Genomic DNA, 17,193 nt, shown 5'->3' with positions numbered 1-17,193 from the left:
AGATGAAAACTAGTCATTGGATCTTGGATACAAGTAACCTGGGGTCCAACCTTGCCCCCTCCCTGATCCTAGCCGGGTATTTTCGCCTATCCTAATACAGAGGGAGAGAAAATATATGGATGCTTAGAGGCCTTGAAACCAAACAACTAGTTGACTTTGATGGCAAGTCAACCTTCTGCTTTAGATTTGTTTGTTTCATTACATTAATAACTAGCAAAACAATCTTAAATGTCTATTATTCTGTTGACAATTTCCCCCCTCCTTTATAAGTCTAAGTAAAAACTTTCCCTCTTGTACAACCATGTGTGAGGGTGTTGATCAAAGCCTCTGGAATCTTTAATGGATTGAGCAAGTCATCTTTTACTTGCTCTTAGAGTTCAAATGTGGTCAAGTTACTACAAAAGCAAGAGAAACTTAAGCCAGGATTTTTCCATTGCTAACATTTTCTATTTTTAAAGGAAAGGTCAATTGTTAACATTGAAACAAAGATCATGAAAACAAGAGGCCAAAACCTTCATTTAATTCTTAAATTAATTCCTTATTTTCTGATGAATTTGAGAGATAATACTGAGTTATGCAAATCAGGATGGCTTGCTTATTTGTAAGTACCAATTTCATGGTCAATTTTTGGAGAAGTGCAAACTTGCTGGCAGGATAAATCCCCACTGGATGGAAAACAAGAGGGGACATGAAAAGGCCGAACAATTTGGAGATATTTAATCTCTAATTTTCTGCGAAAAAGTAAAACACCCCTCTCAGTGTGGAATTCATAATCCATGAAATCTAAAGGGGCCCCTACAGCCACACCTCGCCTCTCTGCAATTCCTACCCATTTTCCAGCTGATGGGGAGTTATCCTGCGGATGATGGATTCAAGCATCAGCCAGAGGCTGAACTATTCACTATCTAAGTTCACCCAAGCAAGGAAATTTCTCAAACCTCTGTTCTTCAACTGAAAGACCTTTCTTTCAATTTCTTGCATAACAAAGGAGAGTGATCAAAATATAATAAACGGGCAAATTTACAAAGCCACTAAAGCCATGACATCACACAAATTGCGGCAACTCAGCAGGAGAATAGCTCGTCAGAATTATGAAAAGCAATGTAACATTCCTCAAGATTTCAAGGCAAATTAGTCACCCATCAAGAAGCAACTCTTTTTTTTTTTCCTCGCTAATTGTTTATGTACAAGTTAGCAAACATTTGGGAAGCAAGGGAAGAGAAAATACAAAAACAAAAAAGTATTGGTAGACAAATTGAGAAAGATATGACCTAGGTTTACTTCTGATGACTCATACAACATCAATCTTCCACCAGAAAAAACAACCAGATTTTATGTACTGATGATCTGCAGAAGAGTTACACTCGTTTCCTTCCAAATACTTTGCATGATGATCCACCCACAGGAATAAAATCACAAGCCCAAATCTTCTAGTTTACAGCAACGCCAGACATCAGGCAACCTGTAAAATGGATTGTGTAATGCGTTATTGGTTGGCACAACTACTACAGACCAAAGGGTGGAATTGGACAACCGAAGGTTCAACTAGCAAAATTGTAAGCTGTAAGTTTCTCCTCGTGCCATCTCAAACAAATTTTAAGCGAGCATTAAATGATCACACAACATGAAGAGGCAAAAGAACCATGTTACATCATCTGCAAGCTACAGTTGGGAAAGCTTGTTATAGCTCATTCAACCTCGGCTATTATTTTATGTAGAGGATGCAAGTGTTCAGATTTTCTGAAAATCAGGGGATCAATTGAATTGTCATTTCTCGTACTCTTCTAATATGTACTAACAAAAAAAAAATCATGATATGATAACTACAATGTCAATTATATGATAGCTACAATCACGGAATGAATATATCATACAATTATACCACCAAGTACATGCACATTTAGGAAGAGGAAGGACGCCAAAGGGATGAGCGAAATGACCATTATGTATCAGAAAAAAGGGGGCTGTTGTTGGATTGAGGGAGGAACAAGGACAGGAAAAAAAGAGTACAGCGGTTAACAGCAGAAAAAAAGAGCAGCAACCATAGTTGTTTTTTTCCCTCCCTCAACAGCAAAGGAACTGTTCAGGCCATACATACACAAGAATATATAATATCATGACTGATTTTTATGCCTGTGGACCAGCATGACAGGAGCTTCCTTGCTGGTGAGGGAAAAAGGATACCAAGCAGCATCCCAGATAATAAAAGGGAGTAAATAATTTGAGAGTGCATGTTAGCACTAAGCTAAATAAACGCAAATATAAATAAATAAATAAAAACAAAAGCAGCAGTTAGAGACGAAGAAAAGGAGAAAAGATGGCATTGTGTTGCCTTTTAGTATTGCATTACAAAGGTCATTTTTGTGTAATAATTCTTATATATGATGTTTTATGTGCATAGTGAAATAGCCCGTATAGATAATCATCTTGAGGAAAATGAGTTATAAAGGTCTAGATACGGCGTACGAATTTTATAATATTAGAGGGAATTTGTAGTGTCAAGGCACTAGACAATTAAATCCAAAATCATTTAGCGCCTTTCTACTCGATTTCTTGGAGTGAACTTGAAAATTGTTTGCCCTATATTGACATGCCATTCCATTACCATAAATGCAAGATTGTCAACACACCTGAGCAGTCCTAAGCAGTGGCGCCCTTAAATGCCTAGGTGGTCCATGCAGGCATTTAGAGTTAAAAATCTGTAAAATTGATAAAACTGGTAATAAATAGTCTTCCATGGGCAATTATGACACATACACACATGTTGAGTTAAAAATCTGTAAAATTCATAAAACTAATATAAGTAGTCTTGCATGGGCAAATCATGACAAATGCAAACAAGCATATGGTTTTTAGAAAACATCGTATTAATAAACAGTAAGATAATTAACTACTTGAGCTATGCAATAGTGTAATATTTGATTAAATTACTTAAGTTTTACTTATAATCTTTTTTATCAAATGATCTAAAATATGCAAGGCTTCCAAGGAACATAACATGGTCCGTTGTCAATTAATATCTTCAAGAACACATTCTAAAAATCAAATAAAACTACAAGCAAATTCAATTGCATAATTAAAGAACACATGATCAAAATGATGATTTATGTGATAGAACATATAAAGACACATGCACTCCAAGATCCATTAAATGCAACCCAGGTTACTAAAGAGGAAACACACTTCATAATAATCATGCCAAGATATTCGGAAATTCAGTGATAAATTTTGATACAGATGCACATTGGGAACAAAAACAGTAATAGGCGGCCAGGTGCACATCTAGGTGCCGCCCTTCGCCTCTGGACAGCCACCTACCCTGAAGGCTTGGAAAGAGACAGATGCCTAGGAGATGCTGCTGCCAAAGTGCTTAGGCACCTAGGTAGCCACCTGTGACAACCTTGGATATATGGGAACAAAATCTATGCATAAGCTTACTATAATTGCAATTTATGCAATTATCCTATCCTTGAACGTTTGGAATATCCAAATCAAAGCCACTATTTGTTACATATATTGCACATGCCATCTGAGAAGTTGACTCAAGATGCAGTATTTCTCTTTTGGCAGAAGTATGTCCTGACCCTAATTCATACAGAAAATTGGCAAGGTCTATGTAGTCCTCAACAATTAAGATCAGCCTCCCTCTCAATAACAATTCTAGAACTCCCACTACTATCGTTCACAAAAATGTCCTTCAATAGCCCATTATTTTTGGATGTAAATGCTTACCTCTCCAAAATAACTATTTACTTCTCTAAATATTTACTCTGCATTTAGTTTTTTAGCTGACCTTAGCCAGGCAAAGAAGTGGATCTCTCAGTATGTATTCATTTGTCAGCACAAGTGTGTACAACTCCAGATTAACTATGCACTTCATTATATAAGAATGTATTATTTTCAAGTTTTGCCTGACTGCAGCTAGGCAAAGAGGGGATACCGACCCATTGTTTGTTTTTGATCTAGGATTTTATTTCTCCAACCCAACTGTTTACTCCTTTGAGTTAGTGCTGGTTATGTATATGCAATTCTTCATTCTATTGTATATAAGGATGAATTTTGGGCGGGTTGGGCCTAGCCAAGGTGGTCACTGGATCAGCCAATGTTACTATGTACTTGGCCCAAGCTTAGTAAGACCCAAGTTCAGCCCAATGAGCAATAAGTGAGCTCAGGTTGAAATCAGGCTGCCCTAAGTTAACTCCAGAACTTCCTTTTATGGGTAACAAACTAAATGCATAAAGAATCCTCACATCCACCTACTCAACCATGACTGCATATATATACGAAAATTGTTTCAATGATTTATGCGTATCTGGTGACTGGAGGGATAATCCCTCAAACAACGACTAAATATTGCTTTAGTATGTAGGCAAGATTTAGTATTATATTTGTCCTATATTTGTGATATGTTACTATCAGGCTATCAGGCTCACTAACCGTTGTCCAAGCTCAGTCCAATTCAAACTTGGGTCAGAAATTTGTGACCTAGCTTCAGTCCAACCTAGTTAAAATGTGGGCTAGGTTGAGCGGGCCATAGGCCGGCCCAACATCATGGGCAGGTTTGTGTACGTATTTACTTTTAGTTGGTCTAAACCAAGTAGAGAGTATGTATAACTCAATTTGTGTTTATTTGCTAGTACACGTACATACATCTCTAGATTAGGTGTTTATTCTGTGACTATTGTTTATTGTTTTCAAGTAAATATTTGCTAACTGACGCAAGTGCTGTTCTATGAGAGCTATGAGTGGAAATATGCAAATGCATGAAATCTAAACCCCACTCCCATAATGGTGTTCAAAACTAGGTGAGGTAAAAAAAAAAGAGTCGAGAGATGGGCCTAAGTATAAATTTTGGTTTAGAGGAACCTAGCATATTTCCTAGTAAAACCCAGGACCAAGACCCACGATTACCTTCCTTTTTTAGCAAGTGAATTATGCATGTGGTTTCACCTTTTTCTTTCTTCTTTTCTTATTCTTCTACTTTTTTCTCGCTTTCCTTGTCCTTCCCTCTTTCTTCCTCTCCTCTACCATCTTTTCCACCTTTTATTTTTCATGGGAAACACATTACCTACCATCTCCTCAGCCATGTAACTACTAGGGGTACCCGTAGCCCAGCCCCTCTTTCCACATAAATAGTGATGCACATTGGGCCAAGCCATGCCATAGACTAATTGACCCAGCCACATTTTAATTGGTGACCAATATCTTCATTGGTCGGGCTGAACTTGGGTCCCAAAAATTGGCCCTACTTTGTATGGGCTGAGCTTGGACCAATTGATTGCAAATCCCATAACCCAACCCAATTTGGCCTAATATTTATAACATATCACATATATAATATAAATACAATACTAAACTTTGTCTATATAATATAAGCAACAGTTAATGACCATTTGCAGATTATCCCTGCAATCACAGGACACAAATTGTTAAAATAATTTTGCTAATACAGAATCATGATTGAAGAGGTGGACAAGAGATTCTTTATAATCTTTGATTTGTTTCCAGAAAAGAAAGCCTCGACGCTAACTTGGGCAACCTGATTTCTATCAAGCTCACTTGTTGCTCATTGCGCTGAGTTTGGTTACACATGTTGGGTTGATTATAGACTGGACCGAGCTTGAGCCAAATATCTAGTAACACTAGCCACGCCAAAGACCAACTTAGGCACCCGACCAGCCCATCATGCATCCTTATTTACCGTGGAGATGGGTCCAACACTGGCAGCTAGCCGTTTATCCTACACTAGAATTAATAATAAATCCAAAATCTAAAAGCAGGACCATAAAGATACAAAAGGATATGATGAGATATAATCCCAGCAGTTGAACAAAAATCAAAAGAGTAGATGACAAACCCCTAAGACATAAAATAATTGCAAAAGGACTGCAAAATACACATACAACAACTCTCCAAGGTTTAAAAACATAGTAATTACAGCCCATAAATAGGCCCATCAATGCCTATTCAGCCTACTTTATATTTAAACATGCAATCCATGGTTAAGAATGAATCAGCACTTCAAAATTATGCTCAGCCATCCCTATAAATGTTAAAGACGAAACCGAGTTTCTCCAAATCCATTCTATACTCACCACCTACATCTAGGTCTTCTTAAGTGAAATAGTGCTTAATCCAACTTATGTAATAAAGACCTAATATTCCACCTTAGCAAGACTTTCACTTTTTGCTGCAGACAGCCTAAGCCTCTCGAACTAGTTCATCACTGATCTCTCTTATTAAGCCAAGCTCCTTGAATGTATCGATTTCAGAATTTGCAGAAGCTGCATCATACATCCATTTTGAAGTCATCAAATTCTGGGTCTTTATAAACTCATGCATACCCCTCACAGCCTTCTATTCAAATCAATAGGGCATAACCTAGGAAGCGTAGATACTTCAAATCACATGCCATGTCCAAATCATATATCCATATTGAATATTGATACTCATTGAATATTTCTTGGATACGTGTTGGATACTTGTGTTTAAGTATTTCAGAATTACAAAAAAAAAGTATGGATTATGATCTATGGAATAATGAGTAAAGAAAAGCTTGCACAAGACAAATATTGTGCGTGTATATCACTTGATGTATCCTAGTCATATGATATCCTACTATTTCAAGATTTGTTGTATCCATATATTATGTGAGTATATTCCTTGATGTATCCTAGTGATAAGATCTGCAAGGCAGATCTCACCGGTGGATTGTTAGGAGAAGAGAGTGGAGAGAGAGAACAAGAGAGAGCGTGAGAAAGGAAGAGAGAATGAGTACGTAGGAAAATTTCGGGATTGTTATTCCTTGCTCTAATTGAAAACAATTACAACTCTTATAGAGGTCGGGCACCTCTATGCCAATTAGACTCCTACGTAACTTGGCTCTTATTATAATGCAAAGACAACCAAATAAAAGACAACTAATTGACTAAATAAGAAGGACAAGTGGAGGTAGCCTAAATAAAAACAACAACTAAATAAAGACAACTAAATGACTAATCCCGAATTAAGGCAATTAATTCCTAATTCCGTCCGAATAAGGAATCCGACGCCTCCTATGGTAGACGTGCACAAATGGAGGTGGGTGCATATCTTGGCGTCTACTCATTAAATATTTCTTGGATACGTGTCGGATACTTGTGTTTAAGTATCCTATTTTTCAGAATTACAAAAAAAAAGTTTGGATTATGATCTATGGAATAATGAGTAAAGAAAAGTTTGCACAAGTCAATGCTAGTATGTATCCATATATCCAGATCCATACACAGACAAATATTTTGTGCATATCACTTGATGTATCTTAGTCATATCATATCCTACTATTTCAAGATTTGTTGTATCCATATATTATGTGAGTATATTCCTTGATGTATCCTAGTCATATTATTTCCAACTTTCTCGAGATTTGCTGCATCGGCATATTTGTATCATGCCGTAACCATATCCCATGATATTGCCCATACTTCATGGTTAATCGATATGTTAATTTTGAATTTTAGCTAACCAACAATAATCATATTGCACCAGGAAGTCTGCTTTCAATCTAACCACCCGATCTGAACAAATATTATGTATGTGGCAACAGTAAACAGTGTTGGTTTTACACATTTTATGTCGCTATTCCGAGGGAACAACTACACCTATTTTAGTTAGTTTTTCCAATTATCTATGAAAGCTTTTCATCTGATATTCTTTTTTTGAGAAAAACTTTAATCTGAAATTCTTAACATTCTATACTACAGCCTTCATTACCTTATCCACATATAAAACCATAGGTTGTAGACATAAATATAAACAATACATGTCTAAAGTGGTATAGTCTTTAGACTTGGTTCTGTGCAGTTATTAAAATTGCTGGAGAAGGATGGGAGAAAAACCTTAACAGCTAGTTAAATAAAGCACTGACATATGTCACTAGAGTTGTTAACAGTATTAATCAAAGCATGTCATACCATTACCTAGAAGTATCAAGTCGTCACAACAGGCATGAAAATCAAAAAGCTAACATGATATAAGCCGCTGGTCATTTATAAAGTAAGATTTAATTTGTTGGAATTTGAAGTAAAGAAAAACCATAACAATACATATGCAAGAACAAGAACCCTTTTCAAAAGTATCAGGCAAACCAAGAAGTTCCACCATCCACTACGCTAACCTGAATAGTTCGCCTCACAAGCAACCCAACTGGTCAAAGCTAAAATTTTATGATTGACTTGCTTGGCCTACATGATCATATTAGACGCATGATAGGGTTAGCTGGTTCTGCAAGTAAAAGGACTGCATTCAGCAGAGTTAAATGGAACAAGAATAGATGAGAAAAGAGGAAGAAATCATCAATGGTACCTATTATTTCAATTGAGGAGCAAAAGGAGCTGGACAGGGAGATACAGTGTGATCTGGTAATTGATTTATGAGTTCAAATACAGCCTGAAGACAAGCATGCAGCATTTTCTTTTCTAACTTTACAAGCTGAACTGCAACTCGCTTCTTTGGATTCAAATGGCCATCTCTCAACTGGTAATCATATAATGTCAAATGGCTAATTAATTCTGTAACTGAAAATATAAGTAGAAGTAGTTGACTCTCATAGCCATTACCATATCTTCGTCCTCACTTAAGGTTGTAGGATAGCCTGCCAACCGAGCCTCAAAATAGCCTACAAGTTGGTCCAACACTGCTCGCTCCATGCATGGGCTCACCTGTAGTAATAAATTGTATTAGTCACGAATAAGACGATTTCACCTACCGGAAGGTTTGAATAGATCAGGAAAAAGAGCTTCCTCAGAATACTGCTCATACTAACAAGTAAGCTCGCTTCAGAATATTTACTCTAACAGTGCATGCGTACTCTTACCAACCAATCTGAAGCAGAAAATGAACTACACAAAATAGCAGATTAGTAGATTGACTTGATAAGTCTAGTCACATTCAACAATGTAAATGTAGTCACGAAGCAGCAAACTGATGTAAAATCTTGAAAGTTACAAAAAGTTGTGCATGGTCCAATCTTTGGACATACAACATAACCCATGCAGAATAATAAGGAAATAACGAATCAACTACTTATACTTGAAAAATCCCAAAGAAACTAGTATTCTTATAGCAGGCATACTTCAAGATGGACATAAGGTGATAAATGACTAAATTTTGTGATTTGTAATTTGCTACAGAATCACGTACCAATAGAAGATTATTATAGAAGCAACCAAAAACTACGCAAAATTAAAAAACTATGAACAAAAGTGAAACGAAAAGCTATATTATTAACAAAAGCTACATTATTTACATATATGCGAAACAAAGATTGAACATTACATTATTAAAATAATTATATCATTATTTATCTTCTTAAGTTTAAAAGAAGGATAATATGATGATTGTGGAATTATTAAGTCATGCTATTTTATCCTACATCAGTGGAGCAATTACCAGCTCATACATGTTAAAAAAAAAGATCTTCTGCATATAAAATGATATCAAATTAAGGTGGATTTGTTGACTTACAGGACAAATGGGGCCTTGAGAAGAAATAACCGAATGCATCTCAGCTGGATCTGATACGTACCCTAATCTCATATAAGGCAGCATTTCTGATATAGCTTCTTTTTCTCTTCCAACATACACCTAAAACCAAAAAAAGGGTGCATACTATGATGCACACTGCTAACTATACGACAAGGTAAAATATTATATCACATACATGAAAAACTTGGACAGCCAGCTTTCCATTTCTTTGAGCAACCATTCTCTTTTCTTGGTATTGAGGATCTTCCGTATTCAGGGATGCCTATATCAGTAATGACAAATACAAGAAAGTCAAACCAGCTAAATGAGAATGTAAAATTTACATGTGCAGGAACCTGGATTTCACCTCAACCACTATACGGTCATATGGATTATCTTCATCAACAAAACCATAATTGAGAAGCAACCTTGAATTTGGCTGTGGTCCACACCTATAACATCTACAAAGTTTGAGATGTCTGTGCACAATATATTGCACACATACATGTAATAGTGGGTGTCTAAAAGCATTAGTAAACTATGGATGCAGAAGCAACCACCAGCAGAGTAAGCAACTTGTATGGTGTGTGATAAATAGGATACCATACGACAATCGGTTCCCCAGCCTTATATGGGCGATCAACCACCAATTGAACAGCATCATTGACAGCAGTTAGCATTGCTTTGCAGTTGCTTTTGTAAGCCAACAATGGTGGCCCCAAAGGAACTAAGGCAAACCTTCGAGCCAAACTTACTTTCTGTTTCCAACAAAAAGACACATCAGCATTTGATTCTACTTTAGGAAACAGATTTTATCTGACCACCCACTAAAGAAAAGGAAATACTGTGATTTGGCATGATTGCTTGTTAAAGAAAATACATTGCTCCACAAAATTCCAAGATGTTATGAAGGTACTGAAAAAAAATTAGGACTGAATTCAAATCTAAGAGTCATGTTTAGCATACCTGCAGTCTATGGGATCTCTAGCACAATTTATAATCTGTTAGATCTCTCTTTTTGCTCCTGAAGCAGGAAACAGATGGGGTTTGTAATTCTAGGGTATTTCCTAACTCTTGTGTTAATAGCTTTCCATCATCATTAGATATACAATTCACTGCTTCCAAATAACAATCGAGCCCTTTAATGCAAGCAACCTCCACTTCAAAGGCAAAGTATTACTTGAAGTCTTGGACCCTTTGTTGCAAGGCACTATGAAGTCCAAAATCCATATTGTTTATTAAAAGAAATCATGGCAAGCAATTCAAGATGGACAGTTTAACATTAATTAGAAGTTTATTTATGACATGAAAATCTTATTTTTATCTTTGTAATGTGTTCTAAGGCTGTTCTATAAGTGTTAAATAGGTAAAGTCTTCAAGAAAGTATCATTATTTTTTAGAAGAAATTATTTATTATTAAATATTGAATGGTCATATTACATTTAGAAGCCCCAAGCCCCTTTAGGATAAGAAAATATTTAGGATTTGCAGATTGACATTTAGATAAGTAAATGAGAAATCCTGAATATTATTTCCCTCTTCTCCTTTGTTAGATGTACTATTATTTCTCTACTATTAATGAAGCTCATCATGCCAAACATATATGCATGAAGACAACAGTGTTCCCCACATGCATTTATCTAGCCTCAAGATCACATGCCTTCTTGCTCCTCCAGTTTTTTGCTCCATATAGAAAAATTGGTCTTATAACTGCCTCATCAAATCTTCAACTCTCAAGAAAGTGCTCCTCCACATCACTCACTATTCTTAAACTTATTTAAGCATATTATTTGTCTTAAGTTCTGATTAATAGAATCAAGGTAGTTGGAGTAGATCATGTGCTGGATTATAGGTCTGTTGAAGATGAAAAACAGACAACCTATCTAGTTCAATGAGACCTTCAAATATGCAAACAGTGATCTGGAAAAAATAATAAAATAAAGTTGAAAGATTGAATCCATAACCAGAAGAAGGTGAATTCTCATACCAGAGTCCTATAACATAGCAAAGGGGAAAGAGAATAACTATAACATTATTGGCTGACCATGATGACCTGAAGTAAAAAATGGAATTCTAGAAATTCAAGCTAGTCTTCCAGATTACCCTCCCCCAAGCCTCCTGACATAGCATAGAGTTAATTCCAAGTCTATTAGTTTGTATTGCATGTCTTCTTTATCATAAATAGTGACAACATTCTACTTTTCATTCATCAAGCATATCCTATCCTTCAAGATCACATTCAAAAAAATGTCTAATAAATCCATTTAATTTGCTCCATAATTCTCCATAATGATAAAGTATCTATCTGATTTTAAATCTTGCCTCTCTTATATTTGTTAAAGCCTCCCTTGTTTAAGTTTCCTGATTGCGAATGCCTCTTCTAATATTCACCTTTATGAGTGTTCAGTTTATCAAGAGAAATTAAATGAGAGTATATGTAAGTCAAAAACTTGTGCCTTCATATATATGGCCTACTAAAAGTTTTATTTTTCAAAAACGCACTTAAACATGATTCTTTTCTGATAGATGTTGCTAAAATCTGATGATTCACAAACCGGATCTATGATCCGGATCAAATAGGTCCTAAATGATCCGGATCCCATTCTTGGATCAGGATCCTGTAGGATCACAAAATTTAGATCCATATGATGGGTAGCACATTCTTTTGGATCATGAGATCCAAGTTGATTATGATAATGACATAGTAAACCATAAGTGGGTCCATTTTTAATAGTTTATGTGACTTTGTGGCTTTTAAATATCATCAGCTAGTCTTCAATAGTAAAATTAGTAAGTCTGAAATTGAAGTTTATAGAGTTAAAAACAATATGTGATTTTATTATATATATTTTTACAGCCATATGTTCAAAATTGTCCTTTTTTCTTTCAAAATATTCTACCTAGATAATTAAATTGATAGATAGTATAAAAATTTTTAATAACCAAACAAAATATTCATTTCATTAGACATGCAATATATGGGCCCATATTGCTGAAAACTAGACTTGTTATATGTATCGCTTTTTTGGTTCTCCATTCTTCTACTTTATAGTTGACACATATTTCAACTTTTATTTCTTTCATATTTAAAAATTTCTGAAAGAAATTAGAAAAATCTTACAATCTTTGATCCGATCCAATCTAGCCCCTTCTACAATTTACGACTCGATCCTGATCTTAATAACATTGAATCTGATTTATGCAAATGACAGAAATCTAAGTGCTGGGGAATATTATGTTCATCTCTTCCAGGTAAAGTCAGTATAATATTTTGCACAGGAGTTGTCCGGTCATCCAACATGTTGCATGTAAATTCTAGATAAGTATCACACTTTCAAAATCCATCAGAAATACAGTGCATAGTCACGAGTTTCCTAATGGAATTACAAGCATCATTATTTGGGAAAAGAAACAGATCAAAACATGTACCTCTTCTGTGATACAATTCAAGGGAATATTAATTGAACTCTTGTAGTGTCCCTCCCCCAAACCCCCCCTCACTCCAACCCCACAAAAAAGGGTGGGAAAGAAGAAAAGGGCAGGAAAGAAAAAAAGGAATCTCGGACTCGACCACCAACACACATCTTCAGATTTAAGGATGTGGTGATAATAGTCATAGCATCACAGAATAAAGGTACCAACTTTATACCTTTACTGGTTTTAAAGAGTTAAGTCACATAAAGTATCCTTTTCAGGTTGACTAACCAGTGAATTTGACCTTTAAACATTTCAACAGCTTAATGCCATGAATACCTAACTGTTATCCAGATAAAACATCAAAACTTTTTCAGCAAACAAAAAAAAAAAAAAGATACCATCATGTCATGTGAAAGTGATATTTGAACCTATATTTTCAAAGAATATGGATGCTTTACAACAAATACCTGCAAATGTACGACACAAGATTGAACTGCAACAAATGCCTCCTTGAAAATCTTGAATGGAAAAGCCTCAGTAGGAATGTCAAAAGGGTATTGCTGCATAGCACTAAAAAGTTTGAGAATGACAAAAGCTCAAGTTTCAAAATCCAAATCAAAGCATCCAACATGAAGTTTGAAAGAGACAAGACCTGGAACAATGAGCCAGCCATGAACCAGACTGTATCAAGCTCATTGTACTCTCTCTTTATTCCTTCATCCCTTTCAAGAACTTCAGCCTAAATCATTAAGATCATGGAATTTTCTCAGTGTGTTAATTTTGTATAACTTTGACACTTAGAATAGGATCTCTAAGGAACACTGTCCAAATTTTCAACAAATGACTGAAGGCAGATATGAGTAGTTTAAGCCAACAAACAACGATTACCCTGGTAGAACTGCCATTCAGGTAAGCCAGCTCAGTTTCAGACCATAGAAGTGGTGATTCCACAGCTAGCTGGCCTCTTCCTCTTTGACGATCAAGCTCCCTAATGAAGGGATACCAGAAGGACTTCTTCCCCTGTTTTTTCTCATACATGAGATATAGTGCCAGGCAGGCTAATTCCGAAAGCTTGTTTGTTGTTAACAGTTCCGCTGCACAACCCAAGAAATTGACTAGCGTGAGGTTTATGAAATAAAGTCAGAAGATAAGAATGTTATCTGGATGATCTTTTCCTAACTATCTAAGTATAATGAACAAGAAAATAATAACCACAACCAACTTATATTGTGAGGAACCGTGCGGGCGTGTGTTTAGTCCTATATCAGTTATTCGCTGGATAGATTTTGGGTACTTATACAGGATCAAGGAATCCAAATAATACTTTTCAGCTAGCCATTTTAGGGGAGGTACTAGGTTGTTACAAATAGTAGCAAAGCGGACCCGGCCCATAACCTATGTGCCTAAGGGACACTGCAGCACGGATCCATTGGGATTGACTATGGGCCGATCGTGGTGCTTGTAATTAAATTTATATAGATTTAAACCCTTAGTCTGACGAGGATGTCAGGACTTAAACGGGGGAAGTATGTGACGACCCGTGCGGGCATGCGTTTAGTCCTGCATCAGTTATTCGCTGGATAGATCTTGGATACTTATACAAGATTAAGAAATTCAAATAATACCTTTCGGCTAACCATTTTGGATGAGGTCCTAGATTGTTATAATTCGTATGACTAGGCATGTGACGGGTATAGAAGAGTTAGTTTTGATCTATGTGAGGCCCCGTGCGGGCATGTGTTTAGTTCCATGTCAGTTATTCGCTATGTAGATCTTGGGTACTTATACAGGATCAAGAAACCCAAATAATACCTTTCGGCTAGCTATTTTAGGTGAGGTACTGCGTTGTTGCACATATTTTCTAGTTAAAGATTTATTATGGCTTGATGTTACAACTATTATTGCTTAGTGGTTATCCTTAGATGAAATATGGAGAATAAGGAATTTCAAGCATTCTATAAAGCCCCATATTATCATGAGAGAGAGGATGGAATATTTGGAGGGGGGAAAGAAGGTGAGAGAGAGAAGGGGATATCAAATGCTGAGAAATAAAAACAAAGAAAGAAGGAAAAAGAGCAGTAGTCAATCATCATCAATTTCTTTCAATCATCTTTCTAAGAACTAGGTGGATGACCAAGGGATGAGCATAATAGGAGAGAATTAGCGTGGGGCATTAAAGATAAGTTGACGATGATGGATTGGATTGGGAAAGCGAAAACACCTAACTTGAGGTATAGATCTCAGCTCAAAGTCAAGATGTCCATCATGAAAAGTAGGCAAACTTTGATGAAATACAAATGTCTCACCCTTAGTTAGCCAATAGTCATGAATCCATCATTTAGGTAGAATGAAATCGAATGTGGTCCTCAATTTGCATTTGTAGTCACATGATCATGTCAAGATGTCAACATCTCACACATTATAAGACAACACTCTTCTATCAAGACACACATGATCATAATAAACAAAGAAAACTATGTAAAACAAAGTTGCAGGAACTATCCTGGTTAGGTGATGTCCTCGAACTTAAACAGATGTATGATTCTAGCTGTTGTGAGGTACCAAGAGAATGTTACTATATAAGGGAGCTCGAGAACTTTGTAAAACTGGAAATAGGAGTAATGAGGAAGGTCAGATTTGGTTTTCATTCAGGAACGAGAAGCCATATATTTGGAGGGACGAGGTTTCCAAGAAGTGCATGGAAAGGCTTAATCAAACAAAATACGACATGACATCTAATATAGAAAACAAAAGGTCAATATACAAAATGAAAGTAATAAATAATTATATTTGTAACCAAGAAAGATTTTATAACTTTTACATTGGGAACACCTCATGAAATAAAGGCAATGAAGGGATCTGTTAACAAACTAATGCTAAAAATGTACCATACTATTGTATCGGTGTCAATATATCAACTATTGACTTGAGACATGACACTATGCTTCTCGAGCAAATTTCAGTTCTATCAACCATCTGCTGCGAAATAGGACTAAATAAAGTGATTGACTGGATGGAGAAAAATCAAAGAAACGATTCTTTACCAATTGTCTCGTTTCCAAGAACTCTGTCGAGAGTTACCACCAAAGAGTTCGGAACAGAGAATGCTACATCACCAGCCTGCCAAACAAACCCAATTATACCACCCAAGAATCCAAGAAAATTTGTATCCAAAAGGCAAGCAAACTACCTCAAGATCCTCGCTTGCCGCGATATAACGTATCGGCCGGTGCTTCCCATCATGAGAAGGCCTCTCCTTGAGAACAACCTTGCACGGCGGCAAGCCTTGTGCGTGCAACCAAGACTTGAGATCTCCACCCTCCACTCCTTTCTCGCCTCGGAGTGCATGCGAGCTCCCTTCCTCCCTCTGCGATCCGGCGACGAGGGTCTCCGCCGCGCATGCCAGGCACTGATTCCGGCGACGGCCGGCTTGAAATGGAGCGCACTGCCTGGGGCTTCGGAAGGCGCCGGAGAGACGGGATAGAGGTCGAGAAGACGGGGATTGAATGGGATAGGAGAAGCAGGAGGTGAGGGTGAGAAGTCGAGCGGCGTCCATGGCAAATGACGGAGGAGGGCAAGGATTAGGGTAGGGTTAGGGTTAGGGTTGGGAATGGAGGGGGAGCCTTGCTGCTGATGATGAGGGAAAAGCGCGGATTGGGCTCAGATTCTTATATTCTGGATGCCTTTGTTTTTTTTTTTTTTTTAGGTTTCGTTTCCTCGGAACGGGAGATAAGAAATGGGCCTGATAAAAATCGCATATCCTTCCGGGAGTGAGAGAGACACGTGCCACCAGGACTCATCTGCCGAAGGATTCACACGTGCGAAGACATGACAAGCTGCATTTTGAACCGATTAATCCAGCTAGCTGGATACAATGCAGCTATTTGGTTACCTCATAGTTCAAAACAACTTAAAATTTTAATTATAAAAATAAAAATATATTTGTTATCATAGCTGAAAACGATTGATCCTGCACAACCAATTGCAACTTAAATTATGAATTCTATCTCACCAGTCCTGCATTCTATCACCAACTTAATTTAGATTATAATTAAATATTATGTAATATCAATATAACAAATATTAATTAATTATCTAGATAAGCATATTATGGACTATAGATTTGCTATTATGATGGTTGTTTATTATGATAATATCAAATAGTTTTTACAATTCATGATGGTATATTTTGCCCATGCATGGAGGTGTCAACATGAATTTCAAACCAACACAATAGAAATAGAATAGAGTTAAGCAATGGGCAAATTGAAT

The 17,193-nt window shown here is 36.5% G+C and overlaps 1 protein-coding gene across 4 annotated transcripts; it reads right to left on the bottom strand.

The window, feature by feature from the left end:
• Nucleotides 1-1,089: 1,089 nt before the first annotated feature.
• LOC103719866 (ribulose-1,5 bisphosphate carboxylase/oxygenase large subunit N-methyltransferase, chloroplastic-like) lies at nt 1,090-16,629 on the bottom strand. 4 transcript variants are annotated; one of them, XM_008809305.3, is made up of 14 exons: nt 16,112-16,629; nt 15,966-16,041; nt 13,810-14,015; nt 13,574-13,660; nt 13,389-13,481; nt 10,108-10,262; nt 9,872-9,956; nt 9,701-9,787; nt 9,505-9,624; nt 8,598-8,699; nt 8,344-8,514; nt 8,156-8,262; nt 2,631-2,699; nt 1,090-1,462 (listed from the first exon to the last, which is right to left on the bottom strand). In XM_008809305.3, the coding sequence occupies exons 1-11, from the start codon at nt 16,475-16,477 to the stop codon at nt 8,347-8,349; spliced, it is 1,545 nt and encodes a 514-aa protein (XP_008807527.1). In that variant the 5' UTR covers nt 16,478-16,629; the 3' UTR covers nt 1,090-1,462; nt 2,631-2,699; nt 8,156-8,262; nt 8,344-8,346. The 4 variants fall into 4 exon arrangements, with proteins under 4 accessions (XP_008807527.1, XP_008807529.1, XP_008807530.1 ...); XM_008809307.3 differs by having other exon boundaries at nt 8,156-8,222; XM_008809308.3 differs by lacking the exon at nt 2,631-2,699.
• Nucleotides 16,630-17,193: the final 564 nt, after the last annotated feature.

The sequence above is a fragment of the Phoenix dactylifera genome, chromosome 14 (assembly GCF_009389715.1).
Source record: "Phoenix dactylifera cultivar Barhee BC4 chromosome 14, palm_55x_up_171113_PBpolish2nd_filt_p, whole genome shotgun sequence".
NCBI classification, from domain to species: Eukaryota; Viridiplantae; Streptophyta; class Magnoliopsida; order Arecales; family Arecaceae; genus Phoenix; species Phoenix dactylifera.
The sequence above is the reverse complement of the archived record's forward strand: the minus strand, read 5'-3'. Positions and strand labels throughout refer to the sequence as shown.

Coding starts and splice junctions, on each gene's coding strand:
- LOC103719866 (XM_008809305.3), bottom strand. CDS start 16,477: ATGGACGCCGCTCGACTTCTCACCCTCACCTCCTGCTTCTCCTATCCC. Junction 10,263..13,388: donor CTTGTGTCGTACATTTGCAG/GTATTTGTTGTA, acceptor TGTTGGAAACAG/AAAGTAAGTTTGGCTCGAAG. Junction 8,700..9,504: donor CTCAAGGCCCCATTTGTCCT/GTAAGTCAACAA, acceptor TTATTACTACAG/GTGAGCCCATGCATGGAGCG.